This window comes from Diospyros lotus, chromosome 1, assembly GCF_014633365.1.
Source record: "Diospyros lotus cultivar Yz01 chromosome 1, ASM1463336v1, whole genome shotgun sequence".
In the NCBI taxonomy this organism is placed as follows: domain Eukaryota; kingdom Viridiplantae; phylum Streptophyta; class Magnoliopsida; order Ericales; family Ebenaceae; genus Diospyros; species Diospyros lotus.
This window is the reverse complement of record NC_068338.1, coordinates 10380675-10404845: the sequence shown is the minus strand read 5'-3', so window position 1 is coordinate 10404845 and position 24171 is coordinate 10380675. Positions and strand designations below refer to the sequence as shown.

Here is a 24171-nt window from a genome sequence, read left to right as displayed (position 1 = left end):
TATCTCTTATGCTAAGGGAGAAGGCTCGATTTACCTAGCTGATTTGTGGTTCAAATCTGTCTATATGTGCCTAATTTGAGATGCAACCTATTGTCTATCAGCAAGATTACTAAAGACCTAAATTATAAAGTGACTTTCTTTCCAACTCATTGTGTATTTCAGGACCTAATTTCGAGGAAGATGATTGGCAATGCTAAAGAAAGAGAAGGCCTATACTATGTGGAGGGAGCTGCTGGTACTCTTATTTTTCCTAAGTTGCACAATTCATTTGTATCCTCTACTGTCTCAAATTCTAGCATACTATTATGGCATAAAAGATTAGAGTATCCAAGTTTTAGATATTTAAAATTCTTGTATCCTCATTTGTTTGTCAATTAAATGAACGAATCTTTCAATTGTGAGCATGATGAGATAACCCGATAGTTATCCAATATTGTGACCCAATATCAATAGCTTTTAGAAATTACCAACGAGGAACAAAAACAATTCAGGCATTCAAGAGGCCCTCACTCTCCAGAATTTTCTACCAAAAACCAGCCAACTATCTCTCTCTTCTTCTAAGCTATTTATACCTCTCCTCTGCTCCTCTCTAACCAAATTCTCCTGCACATGCTGATTATTCCCTCAGCATGTGGATTACAATTCTACCTCCCATGTGTACATGCTAGTTGTTACACCTGCATGTGTTGATTCCCTATTCTATCCTACATGTTTGTTGCTGCTTGTGGAATCTTTGGTAGGTCCAGTACATCGGTGGCCTATTATTACTCCCCTCCCGCACTTTCACCTTGTCTTCAAGGTGAAAAGTAGGAAATTGTTACTGAATCATATTATAGGGTTCCCAGGTTGCCTCTAATGGGGGTAAACCCTTCCATTGGACCAAGACATCCAGCCCACGCAAATTAGTACCAGGCCGAACTCCCAGCACCACTTCTAGTTCAACCCTCATCTCTAGGTCTGCATTCAACTGGTGGGGAATCTCCACTCTTGCTCCCACCCCTCCCTTTACCTCCCTTAGCTGTGACACATGAAAAACAAAGTGAATCTTGCAGTGAGCCGGTAGCACCAGTTTGTAAGCCACTACCCCAACCCTCTGCTCAATTGCAAATGGCCAATAAAACCTAGGAGCCAACTTGTCATTAGGGTGGACAACCAGTGTCTTCCTTCAGTATGGCATTAGTTTCAAATAGACGAAGTCACCCATAGCAAACTGAACATCCCTCCTTTTTCGGTCAGCTCCCTTCTTCATGATAGCTTGAGCTCTTGAAAGTTGGTTCTTGAGTTCTTCCAGAACTTGATCCCGCTTCATCAACTGTTGTTCCACTGCAGACACAGAAGTAGTTCCCTTATCAAATCTTATCAAGGCTGGCGATTCCCACCCGTACACTGCTTGAAAAGGAGTTACCTTTGAAGCAGTGTGGTATGAGGTGTTATACTACAATTCAGCCCATGGTAGCCACACATACCATCCCTTAAGCTTCGATAACGCAAAACAACATAAGTACGTCTCTAGGGTCCTATTGAGGACCTCCGTTTGCGAGTGGTAGGTCGTGCTACGATTAAGTTTAGTACCTTGGGGCCGAAACAACTCCTCCCAAAAACGGCTCATGAATACCTTGTCTCTATCCGAAACAATAGACCGAGGCATGCCATGAAGCCTCACTATTTCTTTGATGAAAATCCCTGCCACTTCTCCTACTGTGAATGGATGTTTGAGACCAATGAAATATCCATATTTACAGAGTCTGTCCACCACCACCAATATAGAGTTCATATGGCTCAACCTTAGTAAACCCTCAATAAAATTCATAGCTATATCATCCCAAATCTGATCTAGAATAGGAAGAGGTTGTAGAAGTCCCCCCAATGTTAAGGATTCATACTTATTTTGGTGGTAAATGTTACAGCTGCTCACACATTAACGTATGCCATGCTTCATGCTGGGCCAATACACATTCACTGCAATTCTTTTATACGTTTTCAAGAACCCTAAATGGCCTCCAACACTTCCATCGTGACCCTCATGGAGTAATAATGGAATTAGGGAAGAACCCTTAGGCAGGAACAATCGCCCCTTGTAGAGGAACTGGTCATCCACAAGTTGGAAATATGCTCGAGAAGAAGGATCATGTTGTAGCTCCCTTATAATTTCCTATAAGTACGCGTCTTTTTCCACTTCTTGGGCCAACTAGTCTAGTTGAACCACCTTCGAAACTGTTAAGGCTAATAGGACTGTCGAGTGACTGATTCTTGAGAGGCTATCTGTTGCCTTATTTTCTAACCCAGGGTGTATCTCAAATTGAAACCCCATCAACTTCATCATTCATCTTTGATACTCCGGGCTCACCATTCATTGTTCCAACAAAAACTTCAAGCTTTTTTTATCTGTCCTCACAATGAACTTTCTTCCTAAAAGGTAATGCCTCTAGTTTTGAACTACAAACACCATGGCCATCAGCTCCCTTCTGTAAACTAATTTTTTTCTCTCCGATGGCTTAAGAGCGTGACTGAAATACGCAACAGGCCTGTGATTCTGCATTAACATTGCCCCCAATCCTTGCCCTGAAGCATCAAATTCAATGACAAATGGCTGATCGAAATCCAGTAGTGCTAAAATCAGAAGAGATACTATCGTTGTCTTGAGTTGCTGGAAGGTTTGCTTAGCTCCCTCATCCCAAAAAAAAATTATTCCTCCTTAATCTCTCCATGAGGGGCCACGCCATCTTGCCACAATCTCTTACAAACCTCTAATAGTACCCCGTGAGACCGAGGAACCCCCTCAATTCCTTCAAAGTTTTGGGTGTGGGCCAATCTATCATGGCTTGCACCTTGCAGCGATCAACTGACACGCCTTGTTGGGAAATGACATGGCCTAGATACTCAACCTCCAATTGCCCGAATGAACATTTTTTCTTGTTTGCAAGCACCTAATTGTTAGCCAACACCTTCAGAGCATAGCGCAAGTGTTGCACATGTTGTTCAAAATCACGACTGTTAATCAATATATCGTCAAAAAATATATACTCGTACAAATCGTCTCAAATACTCCTTGAATATGTCATTCATTAAGGATTGGAAGGTGGCCGGTGCATTCATCAATCCGAAAGGCATGACGAGGAATTCATAGTGGCCCTCGTGTGTTCAAAATGCAATCTTCGGAACATCCCTCGCCTTGACTCGAATTTGATGATAACTAGATTTGAGATCTAGCTTCGATAAAACAGTAGCCCCATGTAATTCATCTAGCAACTTGTCAATGACTGGAATTGGGAACTTGTCGGGGATTGTTACCTTGTTCAAGGGCCGATAATCTACACAAAACCTCCACCCTCCGTCTTTTTTCACGAGCAACACCGGCCTGGAATAGGGACTAACACTTGGTTGTATAATTCCAGCTACCAACATCTCACGCACCATCTTCTCGATCTCATTTTTTTGAAGATAAGGGTAGCAGTAAAGCCGAACACTCACCAGAGAAGTGTCGGGTAGGAGGTTGATGGCATGGTCCTTGTTTCTAGTGGGTGGCAATCCCTCTGGGTTGGCAAAAACCCCCTTGAACTCAACCAACACTTCCTCTAAACCCCGAGGCAGACCCACCTACAATTCATTGAGCTCGGCAATCACCTTTCCTATTTCCAGCAATACTCCCTCCCTATTTTCTTTAAATACCTTCATCATAGCCTTCAGGGAGACTAACGTCTTACTTAAACTAAGGTCACCCTGCAAAGTCACAGCCATTCCACCAACTTGGAACTTCATGGTCAGATTTCTCTAATCCACGCTCATTTTTCCCACTGAAGCTAGCCACTTCATGCCAAGGATGACATTGGAACTCCCTAACTCTAATGAAAGAAAATCTTCCACTATTTGCAGGTTATCAAGGATTAGTTTCACCCCCTTGCAAATTCCCGCTCCTTGCACAACCATCCCAGTTCCCATTATCACCTCATATCCAGCCGTTTTTGTCCTCAGCAAACTCAATTGTTGCACTAACTCGAACACTATGAAGTTGTGGGTTGCTCCTCCATCCACAAGAACCACTACCAGCTGCCCTTCTATGTGTCCCTTTAACTTCATCGTTTGTGATGTAGTCAATCCCACAACCGAATTCATGGATAGCTCGATCACTTCCCTGCCACACACCAACTCTTCTTCACCCCCCTCCAATGTTTCCTTCTCTCCTCCAGCCTCTCCTATTTCTTCATCATAGATCATCATAACCTAGAGCTCCTTGTTTTTACACCTATGACCTATCAAATATTTCTCATCGCAGCAAAAACAAAGGCCCTTCTCACGCTTGGCCTTCCATTCAGCCTCACTAAGCCATTTAAAAGGGAAGCTCTTGACATTTCCAGAGGCGTGAAACTGGGGTCCCGTTTGGGTCACAGACTTTTGGGAGGAACCCGAACTCTTCCCTGGTACAAAGAACATCTAGGTGGCGACCGATGGTGCCAAAGGGTACCCACTCTTTGGTGGTCCTGCTGCCCTAAAGCAGTTCTGAAGTGTTGTGTTCTTGCCCTCAATATTTTGAGCCATTGTCATGATCCAATCTAGCCCTCAGGGTTGCAACACCCTAATCTTAGTTCTTATCTCTGGTTTGAGACCGTTTAGGAATTGGCCTTCCGAAAATGCCTCAGGAACATCCGGCATGGACGAGGCCAACATCTCAAACATCAACCTATACTCCTTAATAGTCCCTTCTTGTCGGAAAGCCAAGAAACACTCCTCCAATGACCCTTCTTGAGTGGATCGAAACTTGCCCAGAATTCCCAACTTCAAGCCTTCCCAACTCCGAATTCCTTTTTGCCTTGACTCCCATTGAAACCAAGCCAAAGCCGCAGCTTCAAAGCACAATGCGGCCGAGTCTATCTTCTCCTCCTCTGTTAATTGATTGACCGCAAAATACCTCTCCACTTGGAAAATCCACTCATCTGGGTTCTCTCTTTCGAATACGGCATTTCCAGCCTCCTTCCTCATAATTCTGACTGGCACCCACCCCCAATTCCTCCTTCCAAGTCGCGGCCGCCCACAATTCTAGGTGTTACTTCGAAATCCAAGGTGAATTCTGAAGGTCCTTCTCCCTCCTTGGACTTGCTCTTCCTCTCCCGCTCCTACTAGTCCCACTTCGTTCGCATGAAGGCGAACTGTTTGACCATCATCGCCACATTTTGTTCCATCGCCTGGATATCTCCTCTCATGGCTTCGACTCCCTTTTGCATGCCTTCCATCTTCGACTCCAAATCTCCCACTCTCTCCGTTAAGTTCACCATGAGGATCGGCAATGCTCTGATACCAAATTGATGAGATACCCAATAGTTATCCAATATTGTGACCCAATATCAATAGCTTTTAGAAATTACCAGCAAGGAACAAGAACAATTCAGGGCATTCGAGAGGCCCTCACTCTCCAGAATTTTCTACCAAAAACCAGCCAACTATCTCTCTCTTCTTCTAAGCTATTTATACCTCTCATCTGCTCCTCTCTAATCGAATTCCCTTGCACATGCTGATTATTCCCTCAACATGCGGATTACAATTCTACCCCCCATGTGCACATGCTGGTTGTTACACTTGCATGTGTTGATTCCCTATTCTATCATTCATGCTTGCTACTGCTTGTGGCGTCTTTGGTAGGTCCAGTACACTGGCCTATCAGAGCAATGCATTCTTGCCAAACAAACAAAAGCTTCCCATCCTATTCATTCTTATCAACTAACCAAACCATTCTATGTTGTTCATAGTGATGTATGGGGACCAACGAAAAATTCCAAATTTAACCTACACTCACAGGTTTGTTACCTTTATAGATAATCATACTAAGGTGTGTTGGGTATTTTTGTTAAAAGAAAAATCTGAAGTATACAAGTGTCACAGCTATGGCTATTTTTTTGCATTTAATTTTAGTCTTATTCTTGTTTACTCAATATGCACTGTTGTATTTCTTTTATTTGATTGTTACATTTATATTCTAGCTACCAAATTCTGTTAGGGGTAGAAGGCCACGTGTAAGGCCTTAGGAAAATGACAAAATAATTTGTTGTAACCGCTGAAGGGGGAAGATTTGTTGCATCTACTCCCACACCAAGCACCTATATGTATTCATCCCATTCCACGAGAGAAGCTATGAAAAGATTGAATACAGAAACTATTCTATTCCTCTCTATCTCTATCTCTCTCTCTCTCGTCTCACTCAATTCTCTCTACTTCCTCTGTTCTTTCTATCCTTCCTACCCAAATTCTTCCTGTTAGTTCCCCTTGAATCTCATCGAGTCAAGGGAAGCCCGTTGTCTCTATCTAGGACAATGACAATTTGGTATAAGAACTCGATTCTGGCCAAGAATTATAGAAAGTTATCACGGAAGGAACCCGCATGAAGAACGTGGAATCTCAGTTGCAACAAGTCAACTCGTCCATGTATAAAACCCAAAGGCAAGTCGAACAGCTGGAGTTGGGGAATGGTCGCAACCACGAGGCAATCATGGAGATCGACCATAAGCTGGAAGGTTCGATAGAAGGTTTGGAGAGGAGACTCGATGGTACGCTGGTCCAGATGCGAGAAGAGATGGCACAAATGAGAGAGGAGCTCGGGCACAACTTTAACAATTCATGTTGATGTTCACTCGCCAAAATTCGATGAGTATAGCCCCTGAATTCCCTCCTAGAGATAGAACTGAGCCTCTCTTAAGAAACAATAGAACAGTACGTCGGCCAGAGACCCCCGATATAGGAGGAGAACAGGATGAGGAAGGGGAAACGATGTTGCACAGGGGTCATGCGGAGCAGACCCCACGACAACAGCCAGGGTTTCCCATACCCCGAATGGAGATACCCATCTTGCTAGTGGGTAAGGAAGTGTGAAAGGATGTTCGAATGGTATGACATCCCGAAGGGTACAAGGGTGTCCTTAGCTGCCGCTTACTTTGACGATGTAGTAGATGCGTGGTATCAAGGGTGGACTAGTGTAAGGGACCATCCTATATGGGGAGAGTTTGCTGAGAAATTATATGAGAGGTTCGGGAAAAGAAGTATGTCCGATATTGTCGAAGAATTTAACAAGCTCAGACAGGTAGGGGAGTTGAAAGCTTACCTAAAAAGATTTGAGGAGCTCAAATCTCTTATGAGCAGCCACGATCCTCATCTTTCGAAGGCCTATTTCGTGTCTAGCTTTTTGAGTGGCCTAAGTGAGGATCTAAGGCCTATGGTCAAAATGATCAGACCCCGAACAGTGGAACAAGTAGTACAGAGTGCTAGACTACAGGAGATGGTGGTGGAGGCCTTGATGAAGAAATAGAGGCAGCAAAGTAAGGCTATGGCGACAGGGACCTCTCACCAAGGAGGCAAAGGATTTAACTGGGAGTGGGCAATTAATAATCCAGGAGCTAAACAATCAGGAGTACCCCACACAATGGGAAGGTTTAACGAACAGAGGAGACAGTCAGGTATGTGCTTCAGGTGAGGGGATAAGTACTTCCCGGGGCACCAATGTAGGAGACAAATTCTATTATTAGAAGGAGATCCGGGAAAAGCAATGGGAAGAGGAGAAGAAACTGAGGATTGTGAAGAGTTGGGGGAGGAAGACAATGGGGAAATATCACTCCACGCATTAAAAGGGGTGACTAACAACAAGATAATCAAAGTCGAAGGGAGGGTGAAGGAAAAGGAGTCTAATGATCTTAATAGATAGCGGAAGCACCCACAACTTCCTTGATAAAGGCACTACGAGGAGACTGAAAAGCCCCCTCTCGAACACTCCACCCCTTAGTGTGACAGTGGCTAATGGGGATAAAGTGATTAGCAACTCGGCCTGCCCAAGGTTCAATTGGGAGATGCAAGGAGAAGAGTTTGAAGCTAATCTCAGGCTTCTGCAACTGGGAGAATGTGATATGGTTCTAGGGGTTGACTGGATGAATGAAGTTAGCCACATTAGTTTCAACTTTAATCGAATGGAGGTATCCTTTGAAAAATGAGGAAAAAGGATGACACTCAAGGAGGAAGAGAAACCGGGGCCTGTAAGATGATGACAGGAGGAGCGAACAACGAGTCATTCGGAACAAATGGAGTAAGCTGGCTCAATTGTTTTCGATTGTGGCAGTGGAGGAAGGGTAGGAGAAACTGAGGTATGGGGAGCTCACCTTGTCCATCAGCAACGCTTAGAGGAAAGTTGGCCAAGTACACTCTAGCTACCTTATTGATGAATTGTTGGTAGAATTTGGGGACTTATTTGCAGAACCAAATACCCTACCTCCCACCCAAAACCTAGACCATTCTATCAACCTCAAACCAGACTCCGAGCCAATAAACATCAGAGCCTACCGGTATTCACCCACACAAAAAACAAAGGTCGAAAAGATGGTAAAAGAGATGCTAAACCAATCCTTTATAAGGCTTAGCCACAGCCCCTATGCCTCACTGGTCCTTCTAGTCAATAAGAAGGACGGATCTTGGCCTTTTTGTGTAAACCTTAAGCGAAGAATTTTACAGCCATTGCATAACTCACCCGTGGGGGGACACTCTAGTATTCAAAATACCTACCTCGGAGTTAAACAGTTGTTCTATTAGCCCAAGATGAAAGTGGAAGTAAAGAACTTTGTGTTAGCCTATGATATATGCAAGAGATGTAAACTGGAGAATGTGGCTTACCCGGGTCTCTTGCAACCTCTACTAGCGTTGAATCGAGCTTGGGTTAGTGTAACTATGGATTTTATCGAGAGACTAACTAAATCAGAAGGGAGTGATAGTATTACGGTTGTAGTGAATCGGTTCATGAAGTTTGCGCAGTTTATAGGAGTTTATAGGGCTGGCTCGCCCTTACACCGCCAAGGAAGTGGATAGGATGTTTATGGACAGTGTAGTATCGCAGCATGGGGTGTCGAGTACCATTGTATCAGACTGCGATAAGGTGTTCACAAGCCATTTTTGGCAAGAATTGATGGGATCTATAGGGATTAAGCTCAACATGTCGACGACATATCATCCCCAAATAGATAGGCAGACTGAGAGAGTCAACCAAGTGCTAGAAACCTACCTAAGATGCATGTGTATACAGCAGCCCAAACACTGGCATAGGTGGTTAGCCTTGGCACAATGGTGGTACAATACCACCCACCACACATCCCTAAAAATGTCTCCATTTAAGGCGTTGTATGGATGCCCACCACCGTTGTTGCCTGCTACCGGAGGGCATGCAACGGAGATATTTGTGGAAGAATACTTGCAGCAAAGGAGGGTGGTCCTACAGCAATTGAAGCAAGAGTTAGCATCGACCCGGAATAGAATGAAACAGTATGCTAACAAGAAAAGAAGTGACCGGGAATTAGAAGTGGGGGAAAAGGTGTATGTAAAGCTAAGGTAAGCTTCACTTTAAGGCCTTCAGTCAAGGGCCAGTATCCAAGTTAAGTTGCCGATACTTTGGCCCGTTCAGAATAACAAAAAAAATAAACAAGGTGGCTTACAGGCTCCAACTACCCAAAGGCACTCACATACACCCTATTTTCCATGTATCCTTGCTGAAGCGATCAACCGGAGCAGAGCCAGTTGATACAGTCTTACCAGCGCCGTGTAAGGGGAAGGAAGGTCCCATGGAACCAGAAGCTATTATAGATAAACCAAGGGGTCCCTCTAATCCAAGTGTTGGTGAAATGGGAACAGGGGAGTAACAAGGACAACACATGGGAGTATTTACCAGGTCTACTTTAGCGTTTTTCAAGAGCTACGAGCCTTCTTAGCATTTCTTGAGGACAAGAAATGTTCTAAGGGGGGAGAATTGTCACGGCTATGGCTATTTTTTTGTATTTAATTTCAGTCTTATTCTTGTTTACTCAATATGCACTGTTGTACTTCTTTTATTTGATTGTTGCATTTATATTCTAACTATCAGATTCTGTTAGGGGTAGAAGGCCACGTGTAAGGCCTTAGGAAAAGGACAAAATAGTTTGTTGTAACCGCTGGAAGGGGGGAAGATCTGCTACATCTACTCCCACACCAAGCGCCTATATGTATTCATCCCATTCCACGAGAGAAGCTATGAAAAGATTGAATACTATTATGGGTATTTCCCGCACCACTTCTTATGGGCTGGACATGACCCAGCAGACCGGCCCAAGGCCGAGCTCGTTAGAACGAGATCACACATCGCCGAGACCCGAGCTCAAACCACGAAACCAAGCGAGCTCCCAGCGATGCTCCTAGCTCACTGGCCTAAAGCGATCTCTCAGCAACACTTCCAGCTCGCTAGCCTAATCCTTCAGCTCGCATAACAACAAAACCATGAAACAACCGGAGGCCGAGACCCATCTACTTTATCTAAGGCAAATCAGATCCCTAGTAATACGGAGCCCACTCCCGGTTTTATGGAGTTGATAAGGACACTTTGTCCCCTATATCATTATCCTTCCATTTCACGGATTTTATGTAAATTGTAAACACCTCACACTATAAATAGGGGTCAAAAACACCATTGCAAGGGGATGAGAATGATGAATGACATACTATTACTCTATCGGAATAACCAAAGAACAGTCGTGGAGTAGGCATCGTTCTGGCCGAACCACATAAAAACTCCCTGTATGTGACTTATTATCTGTTCTATTTTGTTTCTCCTCTTGGCCTTTGGGCCCATTATCTCATTGCGAGCCTACAAATCACGGTTGACTGATTCCGAATATCGACAAATACAAAAACTATTCTATTCCTCTCTATCTCTCTCTCTCTCTCATCTCACTCAATTCTCTCTACTTCCTCTGTTCTTTCTATCCTTCCTACCCAAATTCTTCCTGTTAGTTCCCCTTGAATCTCATCAAGTCAAGGGAAGCCCATTGTCTCTGTTTAGGACAGTGACAACAAGGTATTCAAAAAATTCCATCAAATAATTCTTAGTGTTTTCCAAATCTCGATCCATATCCTTCGATCGGATAATGGAAGGGAGTATTTCTCAACAGAATTTGAAACCTATTTGAGTGAGAATGGAATTATATATTAGAGTACCTATCCCTATAACCCACAACAAAATGGTGTGGCCAAGAGGAAGAATAGGCATTTGCTTGAAATAGCTAGAACCCTAATGTTCACTAACTCAGTTCCTACTTCCTATTAGGGAGAAGCCATTCTAACAGATGCCTACCCCTCAATAGACTCCCCACTAGAGTTCCAAAGTTTAAAACTCCCTTGAGCACTCTCATTGCTTCCTATCCTTTCCTTACCCAAATGCTTAATCCTCTTTTTCCAAAAGTATTTGGATGTACAACATTTGTCCATCACTATCACTCCAAATTAAATCCCAAGTCTTTGAAGTGTGTATTGTTGGCTACTCTCTCACACAACAAGACTACAAGTGTTATTGTCCTAACACTAAGAAATTTTTTGTGTCTTGTAATGTCTCCTTTTTTGAGAAACAATATTACTACTCTACCATACCTTTGTAGGAGGAGATTCCTAGTGCAGAACAAGGTATGGATGGTAGGGATATTAATGTGTTTCCTGAGACAGTTACATCATTTACTCCTATTCCTAATTGTGTAACTAATCAAGGAGGAGAACAGTAGCAGCAGCAAATTCAAGAAGAAATTCCTAAGTCTCAGCCACCTTTTCAGGTGCACTCTCAAAGAAAGGCTCTTGAATCAAAGCAAAGCCATTCATTAATCCCAAAAACAAGTCTGGTACCTGAGGATGAAAGAGCTAAAATAGCGATGCCTGAAGCAGTGCCTATTGATGAGCATAACAAAATAGACAGTGCAGAAAATACAGAGCCAAATGCAGAGCCTGAATATGATTTGGATGTTCCAATAGTTTGGAGAAAAGGGGTGAGATCGTGCACTAAATATCCTATCTCTAACCATGTGGTTTATTCTCGGTTATCTCCAAATTTCAGGGCATTCACTGCCAGAGTTGATGAAGTGCAAATTCCTAGGAATATCAATAAGGCTCTACAAATACCAAACTAGAAAAGGGTTGTGATGGAGGCAATGGAAGCACTAGAGAAAAATGGCACATGGGAAGTGGTGAATTTGCCTCAAAATAAAAGTGTGGTAGGAAGCAAATGGGTGTTTACATAAATAACTAGGCATTTGAAGGCTCCTGTTGGTTAGACTACATGAAGTACTCAAAGGTATACTAGTTTGGTAGAACTACCACTTTGTAATTGCATATGACACGCTCTAATCTACTATGTTGAGATCTTAGTTAACTCTAATCAAGGCACATTTTTTTTTCAAATTTCATTTTTTTTCTTTTTCTTCAAATAATTTCAAAAATGCATGGAAGAGAATCTTTGTCTTTTTGAAAAACTATTAGGACCAAAAGTTAGAAACCAAGACAAGAAATAGAAATTTATTTTGATCTTTTCACTGAGATGAGATTAAGGTATTGTCAACCACTAAACTAAAAAAGCACCAAACAAAACAAAATGAGGAAAATATATGCTGCAAAACAAAATGAGGACGATATATGCTAAAACATAAATAATGGTGATTATTCAATGGGTTAAGTAAAGGTGATAATGGGTGATGAAGGTAACGGGTGATGAAGGTAACGAGGAAAATATAGGTCAATAATGCAAACAAGGCTATTGAAATTCTAAGCACACAAGAATAGATTAGTACTAATTCAGGAACCAGAAAATTAAAACAAAAAAGTGGGAAAGACACAACCTGTTATTGACTATGGTGAATCTGATGGTTTGGGCTCACAGCGGCTTGGGCTTCGGTTTAAATGAATTGGGCCCAATTGAATAAGGGCTAACTGGGTTAATGGGTTTCAAGAATGGCTCATTGGGTTCCAAAGTGGGTCAGGTTGCAAATTGGGTCAGCTCAAATTGAAGTTTCGTTATCAACTCTTTTGATTGTTCTGCATCAAATTGGCAATAGAACAATATTTATATTGTCCCACATCAGATTTGGTATCCTAGCAATCTTTCAATTGTATATCAGGGAAGTTCCAAAGAAGTTTAGGTACGAAGCCAATCCCCATACCCAGGGGAAAAATAAAAACATAAAAACTCAAGCATTAATCCAGAATATATACATATATATATAACTGAAGTTCTGGAAAGGCATGACAAAATAATGCATGTCAGAAAGATACGAGATAAGCAGTTTGGAGTAAACAAAGTGAATAACTACAGTGTCCTGCTTCAAATAAAAAGGAAAAAAAAAAAAAAACAAGTGTAAAAGGCCATCCATAAAAGTTATAGAGCAAACCTTCCAATTAGATGGGGCAACTTTGTCAATAACAAGGACATGACTGTTCCACCTATCTACAACTGCTACTAGAAGTTTCCTTGTGAGGCTGTAAGAAGCAACCATAACTAATGAGAGATCTATCTCTCTATCTTTATACATCACTTGCTGCAAAATGAATTACTCAATAAATGTATTTAAGAGACTCACCGCAATATGAGCTTGCTGTATACCAGCTTGGGAGGAGCTGAAAGTACCTCCACTTCTGGGATGCAAAATCACATAATTAATATTGCTCAGAGAGAATATTGCATGCCAAAGGGAAAATATGCAAAGAACAATTGTAGAAAACGTCAAATAACTTAATATGGATAGGAAGTATTGCATGCAGAAGTGCTGGTGACCAAAGAAACTTTTAGATTTTAGTGCATGACCAAAACATGACATCCTTATAGGACAATTGTTACAAATTTAAAAGATTCAATAAATGACAATCCTATGGATTCTCATTCACGTATCAAAACAATTTTTACTTATCATATCATAGTTTCATGCTTACAGTGCAACCCAAAGACAAACTTCTACCAGCTTCAAACAGAATAATAGATTGGGTTTGACCTTTTACGGTGTCAACTTGGAAAAGAAAGAAAAAGACCTTTCAGATGGTCTAATTATAGACCTATAGGTGCAAAATAGGTAAACATGATTTGAAATTGTACTGCTGCATTCTAGTCAAACGAGCTCAAAATTCTTTCTTGGAAACATGTAATACACCGCATTACAAGCTTACTTTGAAGTCGGACTTAAGGCATGTCTAAAGGAGAATTTGAGGATTAAGAAGGATCATTGAGGATCAAAAGGATCCGAAGGGAGGAATAATGGCTCAAGGACTCGAGAAAGTACTGAATCAGTAATAAGAATGGCTCTAAACCTCGAAAAATGACATGTAAGAATGGAATCAAAATGAGGAACTCAAGGCAAGTTCAGTGATACGACTTGATCTTGAAATTGAGATAGTGCCTAAATGACTAAATGCCAACCTGAAAAACCAAAACATCATAAGGACTTCAGAAAAGTGAAATGAACTTGAGTGAGGGTCTATTTTTTATTAAGAACCAACCCTAAAGTAAGGTCAGGTAGAACACAAGACCCGAACATTCGCAGTTACTTGAAACAAGAAAATTGGCTGTTGCGAGGCTCACATTACAGAGATTTTTAAAATGGGCACAAATGGACCCTGAAGGTTGGACTCAAAATATTTTAAGAAATCCTGAGGGCTCAAGAAAGTTGAAGATTAACAGTTTAGGGCCAAAGTGGAAAAATTAATAAATGTTGGGAAAGATTATGTGGGCATGTAAGAAAGTTCTTGAAACTTTGTGGGCTTAAGTGAAATAAAGGAGATTAAATGGGGTCCATGTGAGATTATATAAAGTTAAGCACGAATAGAGGAAACTAGAGCACCAATGTGTAATTTGATGAAAGCATATATAAATATATGCAGGGGGCTTCTCAAACCTTCCAGCTGAGAGATCAGGGAAAGAAAGGAGAAGAAAGAAAGGAAGAAAGAATAGAAGAAGAGAAGATGGGGGTGTTGCCGGCAGTCAAGGCATTTGCTGGAGGTGCTCACTGGAGCAAGAAGGAGAGCTCGCCAGACAACAAAGAAGAAACAGCAGCAATGAGCAGCAGCAAACAGGGTGTTCCAGTCAGCTTTTCTTTCAAAATTTTGGCAATCTGATTTCCCTCTCTTCGTCTAATTATTCCATGTGTCCTTGTGAATGTCTTGACTGTCTGGCTGAGCTTGAAGAAACAAGAAAATTGGGAAAGAAGAAAGGAAAATGGTGGCAGAATTTTCCAGAAGAAAAGAGGGGCAGTTTTTCAGTAAGTTCAATTTTTAGTTTTTGGCTTAGTTTCTCCCTGTTGATGGGCATAATTTAACTACTAGATGTCCCTGGTTGGTGGTTGGTGCTTGCATGTGGTTAATTAGCAAGAAATGGAATGGAATTTGAGGTTTAATGAGCTAGGGAGTTTGGTCAAGGGGACTGTGTGCTTATAAAAGTTCAGGGCCCTAACTGCAGTAAACTGAACGTTAAGTTGCTGGAACTGAACTAAAGAAAGACTTTGGGGTTTTGATGTGGTCTAGAATTCATGTAGCCGACCCCACATAGTGGGATAAAGGCTGGATATGTTGTTGTTGTTGTTGATGGGTGAAATGGTTTATTTAGAAATCTTGCGGGTCTTAATGTAACTAAGGCATTGTTTTGGGTTAAAGTGTATTCAAATTATAATGGTTCAGCCTCAAATGAGGTTTTTGGTAAAGTATGAGCCTAAAATGTAATTTTTGAAAAATCTAAGGGCCAAGATGCAATTTATAAAAATCAAAGGGCCTTTATATAAATATTACATGGTTTGGGGGCCATAGTGCTGATTTAATAACAATTTGGGTTTCAATGAACCTTCTAGACAAAAATGAGTCAAAGGCGTAATTTCTAGAAGCTTAAGGGTCAAAATGAGATTTCTAGGAGTTCAAGAACAAAGGTGTAATTCCTAGAAATTTAAGGGTTTAGTGTAATTAAACCTTGAGATTATCAGTAACACAATATTTCATATTCTATTTAAAGGGGATGTCAAATCCATGAGGAACTTCCAGGCAAGGAATAATCAAAAGAAACATGTAAAAGGACTACCTAGGGTGGGCATTAGTTGGTGTAGTGTATTACATGTACATTTTTTGCATTGTTTTGACATGCATCAGTTATGTGGTTTGCATAAAGTTTTCAAGCATTGATGTCCATGGACTATTTTGGGAACTTGATTGAGGGGCACGTCTTCTTATGTCATTTTTGGATGAAGACGGATCCATAAATCCTTATTCTGAGGCCAGATAGACTGACTGAGCACGGTGAGATGCCACGAGGTTGAGTCCAATATTCGAGGTCTTGATAAGGTAGGTGCCTGCAATAGTTGATCCTACTAAGTCAAGCAACCCCAAGTGGAGGCAAGTTGCTATCAAGCGGAGTTTGCGGCCAATTTGGATCGAGCTATTAGCAAACTCCGGGAGGAAATTGCTGGATTCCGCCAGCAAATCAGCTAGCAGTTGAATGTTGCCTTGAGCATGTTAGCTTGACAGTCTAATGTCTGTTTTTCGACAGATTTCAGTCCCAGAGCTTCATCGACGCCAAATCTAATGACGACAAGATCTAGACAGAGGCCTAACGATCCTATGGAAGCAAAGGAGAGGTCAGAGGCAGAGAAAGGAGATGTGGTCAGAGGAGTTGGAGGAAACCCTTCCACATCCCCAGCATCAAAGATGGCTATTCCGACGTTTGAAAGTGATGGGCCGAAATGGTGGATCAAGAGGTGTGAGTGGGTGTTCTATCAATCAAATCCCAACCTAAGTGCCAAGGTTTGCCGAAATCACCAGAACTGAATTCTCCCTTTAATTCCGAGAATCAACCTCCATTGGACAGCAGATGTCAATCCGTCAAAAATTAATCAATAGAGAAAGCCGCTGAGGAACGGTGGCTCTAATACCAAATGTCACGACCCTAGGGTTTAGCTAGGGTCTAGGAAGGAAATTGGAAGAATTTGAGAGAGAAACAAAGAAGAATTAGAGGGAGAGATAGAGCAGAAATCAAGAGAAATAAGGGAAAACAAGGGAGAAAAAGAGAGAGAAAGTAAGAGGGAAATATGAATTCACTATATTTCCTTGAAGAGAGCTGTGGTCTACTGAAATTTCCTTGAAGAACCTTGTTAGTTTGCAATGGTGAAATTCCTAGCTAGCATTGGAGAGATTTTAGGTTGTCTCTCTTTCACTCACTCTTTTATAATCTTTCTTCTACTAAATGTTGCTGCAAAGCACTGAAAATTAAATATATCCCTTTGCATAACATCCATCCATGTTTGTTTGTTTGTGACTAATGTGTGATAATTCATTTAAGATCCCTAGTAGAATTTTTTTTTATTTATAATAGGATTTTTCTTTTTGTATCATTGTCTTGATTATTATTAAACATCTCAAAAATATTTTGACAAGCCAATTATTACTTTTTAGGGTAAATTATATCTGACACCCCTAAGGTTTAGCAAAAAGATACAAACCCCTCCAACTTATAAAAAATGACAATGCCCCCTGAGATTTGGCAAAGAGACATACACGCATCTGAATTATCAGAAATGACAATGCCCTCCCCTATTGTTAACAAATTATTTAAATTGACTACTTTGCCCCTAATCTTTAAATTCTTTCCTCCCTTTTCTCTTTCTCTTTCTCTCTCCCTTCTCTCTCTTAAATAACTATCTCTTATCTGTCTCTTTCTCCTCTCTATATTTTACTTATAGATTATATTTTTTTAATTATAAAATATATTATAATTACAAGAAATAAAAAAATTAACTAAAACATAAATATAAATATAAACTTAAACTAAAAATAATATATATTTACAGACAATATATCTATATATAAATGTAAAGTATATTAAAAATATATTTTCCAAACAAAAAATATAAACTACTATAAACTAAAATATATATTTTCTAAAAGAAAAGTGTAAACTTAAACTAAATGTATATAAACAAATTTACAAAAAAATATATTCATATAAACTACATATATAAGATAAACTACATATATATAAAGATTTGAATATATAAATACATTTAATAATTAAAATATCACCAGCAGCGGCCAGCCACCATCGCCATGGCCCCCCTAGTGATGGCCGATAGGTGTTGCATTGCTGGGGGTTGAGCACAACCAGCAAACCCCAACACTGGGGAATTGATGTAAACCCTCAGTGATTTCAATTGGAGATATATTGAGGAGAAAGTTGATTCTAAAAGATGATTTTGTGGTGGAAAATCATGTGTAGGGTCATGGCCATGGTGAACGGCAACAGGTGTCTTTGAGTCAAATGCTTCACAACTCACAAGTAGTGTTGGCTGATTTTGCAGCTGAAAGAGGGTGTGAAAGAAAGGATTGTTCACAAGCAATTCTTCTTGTACAGGAAGAAGATTGGGTTCATGGATATATCACTGCCATTCTTTTCATCGTAAGCCGACATTTCACTGGGAAAAGAAAAACAAATAAACAAAAAAAAAACTTCTATGGCACCTGTAATGGAATGAAATGCAAAATGAATAGACAGTGTGTTTGGGAGAGGGAGATGGAATGAAAATGGATGGACGGGGGTTCTCCTCATTTAGGAGAGAGATAGACAATAGTAATGGAATGAAATGAAAATGAATAGACACAATTCCAATTCATTCTCCTCCAATCCCCCTACTTTTTGTCTACCCTAATTTGAATGGAAATGGATGGATGAAAATCTTAACAATGTGTTTTGACAACATTAACCTTAATAGTTATTTAGAAGTTCAAGTTTGCCCTTGACTTTATAACATTGTACTATTCCATTAAAAGAATATTATGGTCATTTGCTGCTCAATATCCTTCCATTTCATCCATTTGCATTACTCTCTCAAAAAAGAGACACATTTTTTTATCACTTTTCATCCTCTACTATCCAAATGAGGAAAAAAATATGTTATGTTCCATTCCATTTCATCACTCTCTCCCAAACAAAGCCCAATGAATGCAACCGAAGGCGTCAGGGCAGTTGCCTAGGGAGTTTCCATTCCTAATGTTTCAACATAACTTCTTGCCGAAATCTTCCAAGATCTTAGTTCCAGGCTTTGGAAACCCAACATAATAGTTATGTGACAACTCCTTTGCCGGCACACCTCCAGCCAGTCAGTTATGCGTGTGCATACTTTTGAAACCAAACTGCACATTAAACTACCTTTAGATACATGCAAGTGAGACTCCACCCAGTGCCTACCATTTCAATTTTAAACATCACACACATGCCAGACATGTTGATAAATATAGTGACATGCTCAGGACCGGTGTATTCAACAACAAATTAAAGGACAAATACGGACATCACAGTGCATTGATGTGTAAACTACTCAGTAAGCAAACAAAATTAAAGCACAAGTATACGCATCACAGTGCAATAACCATTGCTGAAATTGCTGAAAGAAAAAATCAAAGATGATAATAGAGTGAACCCAACAACATTTAAACTTCCTTTGAGATACAGAATAATGGTAAGAAGATGGACTTGTGAAATGTAAGACCCTACACTAGAACGGACCTACCGAAGTAACGAGAATTTCTATGAGCTAAAACCATGTCATCTAGAAATAGATATGTCACTGACAATTGCACTTAGTTCTGAAACACGGTGCTTGTATAAATATCCCGATATGGCAAAAGCAAAGAAGACATTTGAAGAATAGTAATTTACCAATTTCAGACTCTTCGTTATCCTTGCGGATAAGCTCATCCGCTTCCTCAACAGTGTCAACTGTGACAGGCGGACCAGCGAAGCTCATTTGATTGTATTTGGTTAACAATGTTTTGTCAAACAGGAAGCCTGGTTCTGAACTCACAACAACAATACAAGTAGGTAGATAGTCGGAAATGGGAATGGAAATGAATGGGAAAAATAGAGGAGGGAGGGACAAAGGTGACCTCTTCGGACATTCATTCGCTTCTCAAAGAGGCGGAGTGGGTCGGAACCTTCCAAACACGCGGCGTAAAGAATAGACCTGATAATTCCAAATCCAACACACGACGTTATTGATCATTCAAGCATTATATCTACCAAGTCAAATAGCACAAGTGGATAGACAGAGAAGAGAATTTGAGAGAAGACGGATACAGAGCGAGCTCTCTGGCGGCTCTGGGGCTGCAGAACCTCCCGCTCTTGTCGATTTTCGGCATCAATTCCGGCGAAGACGAGGAGGAGGAGGAGGAGAAGGCAGAGCCGGAAGAGACCTCTTCACCGACGACGATGGCAGAAGTAGAAGCACGAAGGATGGAGTTGTGGCGGCGAAAAGCCCGGGTTTGAGGAAAAAAAGCAAGAAATGGGCATTTCTTGGGGAAACAACAGGGGCGAAGGTTGAAACTCAAAACAAATTGGGGCTGCTTCGGAGAAGAAGAGACGATGGAATACGAGGAGGAAGATGAAGAAGAGCGCAGCACAGAGCTCGCCTCCATTGCCATTGCCGTTGTCATTGTCGCTGGGAAACTGTATCCATATCTATTTATCTATTTAATCCATTTATCTGCTTTCACTTTCTGCTATCTCCTACTATTATTATTATTATTATTATTATTATTATATTGTTACTGCCTTTCTCTCTTTCTAGAATCTAAAAGAGCATAGAGTAGATGATATTTTTTGGGATTACTGTTTCATCGTTCATGTTCTCGATTTTGATATAAAAAATAAATTATAAGTAAAAATTTTACTTTATTGTACAGAAAAATGAATTGAACTTATGATCTACTGATACGAATCTTAATTTATCATAATCCAATCACTTGATCTATGCTTTAGGAGGAGAATAGAGAATATTTCTTCTTGTTATTGTTGTGGTAGGTAGGTCGCCCAAAGTGACCACGTCCCCTCCATCCATATCCATGTCCAACAATTGTTTTTGAGGAATTTTTAAAAATATTATATAGTTTTAAATTATTTAATATATTATTACATTTTTCAAGTAATTTAACAAACTAGCATTCGAACATTCATTTAAACACTCCATCCGAAAAAAAAAAAAAAAAAGTGTTCTAGCTTGCTAGATTCCAAGCAAGCAAAACTCGCCCGTTGGGGTGTTTTGCTAAATATTATGACAGGTAATGGTGAATTTGTGTTGGTCCATTTTTTTATTTTACCTTCGTTTAGACCACCATTGCTTGCCTTCATAAGCATCTTTATACTTAGTCAAATTGTAACACCCGAGAATAATTTTGAGGATAAAAATGATATTTGATAAAGGGTATAATTGGAATTTTGGAAAAAATAGGACTATAGGGCACACTAACACAGCTTTGGACGACCGAATTAATCAGAAGGAGTACCTCGGACTCTAGATAGCCAAGGAAAATGGTATAGTACCGACGAGCAATTAAAATTATGATTTTTAGTGATAAAAGAAATGAGATCGGAAACAGTTTTCGGTACAGCAAAAATACAGCTGCCAATTAGGTCGTATTACCGAATTGTTATAAACGATGTCCAAAAAGTCAAAGGAGGGCATCAAGGACTAGTATTCAATGTATATAACAACCCTTAAGAGGTTTCAGGTTGAATCGAGTGGATTTGAGGTCAAATAAATCAATCGGGCCTAAGTGTAATTTTCTAAAAATGCCCGAGGGAGGTCAAAACGGTAAATTTTCAGAAATTTCAAGGGCGAAATGAGAAGTCCTAATCTTGAGGGTCTTAGTGAGGGTGCTAAAGAGATCAGGGGCTTGAGGGTAAGGGCCAAAATGCAAAAGAGAAATTTCAAAGGACCAAAGTGCAATTTTCCAAAAATTGTACAAGCATGGCCGATTTGGCCATAGATTTGGCCGGAAAATCCGGCCATTTGGCAGCCTAGGATCATCAGGGCATGGCCAAGGACTGTCCTGGTGGCGTGTAGGAGGAGTTTTGGCCTGAAATTGGCCACGTAGGGGTCGGATTTTGGCTATAAATAGCCAAGGGTTTCGGCCGAATTTGAATCATCAAATCGCTCAAGTTTGAGAGCGAATCGAGGGAAACCAATAAGGGGCTTTTGATCCTTGAGGGAAGGGGATCATTTCTGGAGATTTTGGGAATTTTTGGGGTAGTATAGAGGGTGTTTTCGTATATATATACATTCGGCCGTATATATATATATACATTTTGCAATCGGGTTGTAGAGTGATCGATCGAGCGATCTAATAAGGGGCTTTTGTTCGCAAGGTGATGGGTAACTGATCTGGAAAGTTTCGTGCCAATCGGAGTTCGAATCGAGGGTCAATTTGATTCGCCGGAGTTCGGTGGCGGGATAGCTTCGGCTGACTGTTTTTGACCAAATCGGAAGGCTTCCGGTGGTCTTTTTCGAGCAAGATTGGTACCATTGGGATCGAATAAGGGAGAGGAACAGCCTGGTGTCGTCGCTTCAATTTTTCGGTGTGCCGTCGCCGGAGAAGATGACCGGAGGTATTTTTGTGTTTTTTTAAATACTGAAAATAAAGAAAATTATAGGAAAAATAGAATTAAAGGAATTAAAATTCTGGAAAAATATCCATAAATTCTATAAAGATGAATAGTTTATTTTTATGAATTTTTATCTTGGAAATTTCTTGAGAAAATAATTATTTTTGATTTTTGAAAGGAAATGTAAATAGAAAATAAATAGGAGGAATTTTTAAAAAATTCTGAAAAATTTCCAGAAGTATAAGTAATATATTTGATGATTTTTGGTGATTTTTCTTGAAGTATATTCGAAGTAAATCGATGAGAAATAAATTTTCTCAAGGAAAAGTAATTATGGAAATTTGAGAAAATAGGAGAAAAATCTGGAAAATTTCCAGAAAATCCCAGAGGCTTATAAATATTGTTTTATGAATTATTATGTAAAAATATTTGAGAAAATAGTTGTGTAGATATTTATTTTGGATTCTTAGAGAAGAAAATGGGAGAAAAATAGGAAAATTGTGAGAAAATTAAGGAAAATTATAATTTTTGGATAAATGTGATGATTAGGGTGCCTTGAGGGTTGACACGAAGTGACTCGTGCGAAGATCAAAGAAGGCACGCAAATCGAGGTAGGCACGCAAATCGAGGCGTACAGAAATATCGCCAAAGGTGAGTGTTCTCCCCCAACTTCGTTTTGACTTGTGAGTGGTTCTACCCAAAAAGACCTTGAGTGACATGTGAATGGTTTACTATGAATGCTCATCCCTATGGCTTGGTGTATTATGGTTGTCCAAACAGTTATTTACACATGCATTGAATTTCGTATAGTAAATTGCATACATTGAGATGTTGATTTTTATGCATGTTATGATTTTTCGGCATTGGCTTGTTTTGTGTGGTCCATGTGGGACGTGGGTTGGTAACTTGTGACGTAGCCCAAAGTGACAGCACTCGGGATGCGTACCTAGGATTAATGCTAGGTGACCCACTTGGGACGGGGCTGAGACGGACTTCACCCTACGGGACCCAAGTGGCGGGGCTGAGAGTGGACACCACCCCGGTTGTTGGCTCAAGTGACGGGGCTGCGAGTGGACACCACCCCAGGTTCCTTTGAGCGATAGCATTAATGCCGAGGTGACGTCGATTTCGAGGATAGTGCTGATGTGACACTCTTGGGGCTAAGGTTGCGTTGGGTTTTGGAATGCTTTTGAGTTGGAGCGTAAAGCCTAACAATGACAATGGGGTGATTCCCGGGTTCATATGCCGAGGTTGTCCCTCTTAAGCAGGATTGTTTTGCCAATGGGCTGAAGTGGTTGTGTCGCCTTTAGAGAGATTGCATTTTCCCCGGTTAGGGTTAAGTGCTATGTGGGATTCTCTTAGGCTGGTGCATGTCGGGATTTATCGATTTTGTATATGATTTTTCATATCTGCATGAAAACGTTTTTGAACTCTCACTTAGATGATTCAGCATCTAATTTGGACTATGTCCCTTGAATATTCAAACGTTCCAGGTGAAAGCAGTGGCGCCAAGGGAAAGAATATCATTGAGATGTAGCGGCTATGTTTAGTTTTCGTAGGTTTTGTCCATGATTACGATGTTCAGAGGTTATGTAATATTTTGATATTTTCATGTGAAACATCGACTTGGTTATTGTAAAGGAATTGTCGGTTATATATCATTGAGGTTTCGATCTTGCTTCCGCTGATGCGATTGTTAATGCCTGTCTTAGTTTATTTATTATTAAATTTTGATATGCTAAGAAGGTACGATCGGGATTGACGGGAAATGATTATGATGAAGGTATATGTATTGAGAGACTTATGTTGTGTGTTTGATGTTGAAAAAAAAAAAAAATTCCCGAAATCTCGAGTTAACACTCGTTGTGGGAAAATGGGGCGTTACACAAATTTTGTTTTCTTTTTGCTTAGAGAAAATTGGAAAAATAGGACTTTCGATACTAAACTTTGGAAAAATAGGGCACTTC

The 24171-nt window shown here is 40.4% G+C and overlaps 1 protein-coding gene across 1 annotated transcript in view; it reads right to left on the bottom strand.

Annotated features, from left to right (window-relative positions):
* Window positions 1–20282, bottom strand: part of LOC127806537 (uncharacterized) — a 62130-nt gene extending 41848 nt beyond the window's left edge. Inside the window, exons 1-5 of the mRNA XM_052343904.1 lie at window positions 19901–20282; window positions 19711–19787; window positions 19484–19618; window positions 13383–13437; window positions 13194–13281 (exon numbers count right to left, since the gene is read on the bottom strand). Of these exons, the coding sequence (XP_052199864.1) occupies window positions 13194–13281; window positions 13383–13437; window positions 19484–19618; window positions 19711–19787; window positions 19901–20256 (711 nt within the window). The 5' untranslated portion in view covers window positions 20257–20282. The remainder of the gene's footprint in view (window positions 1–13193; window positions 13282–13382; window positions 13438–19483; window positions 19619–19710; window positions 19788–19900) is intronic.
* Between the last annotated feature and the right edge of the window lie 3889 nt (window positions 20283–24171).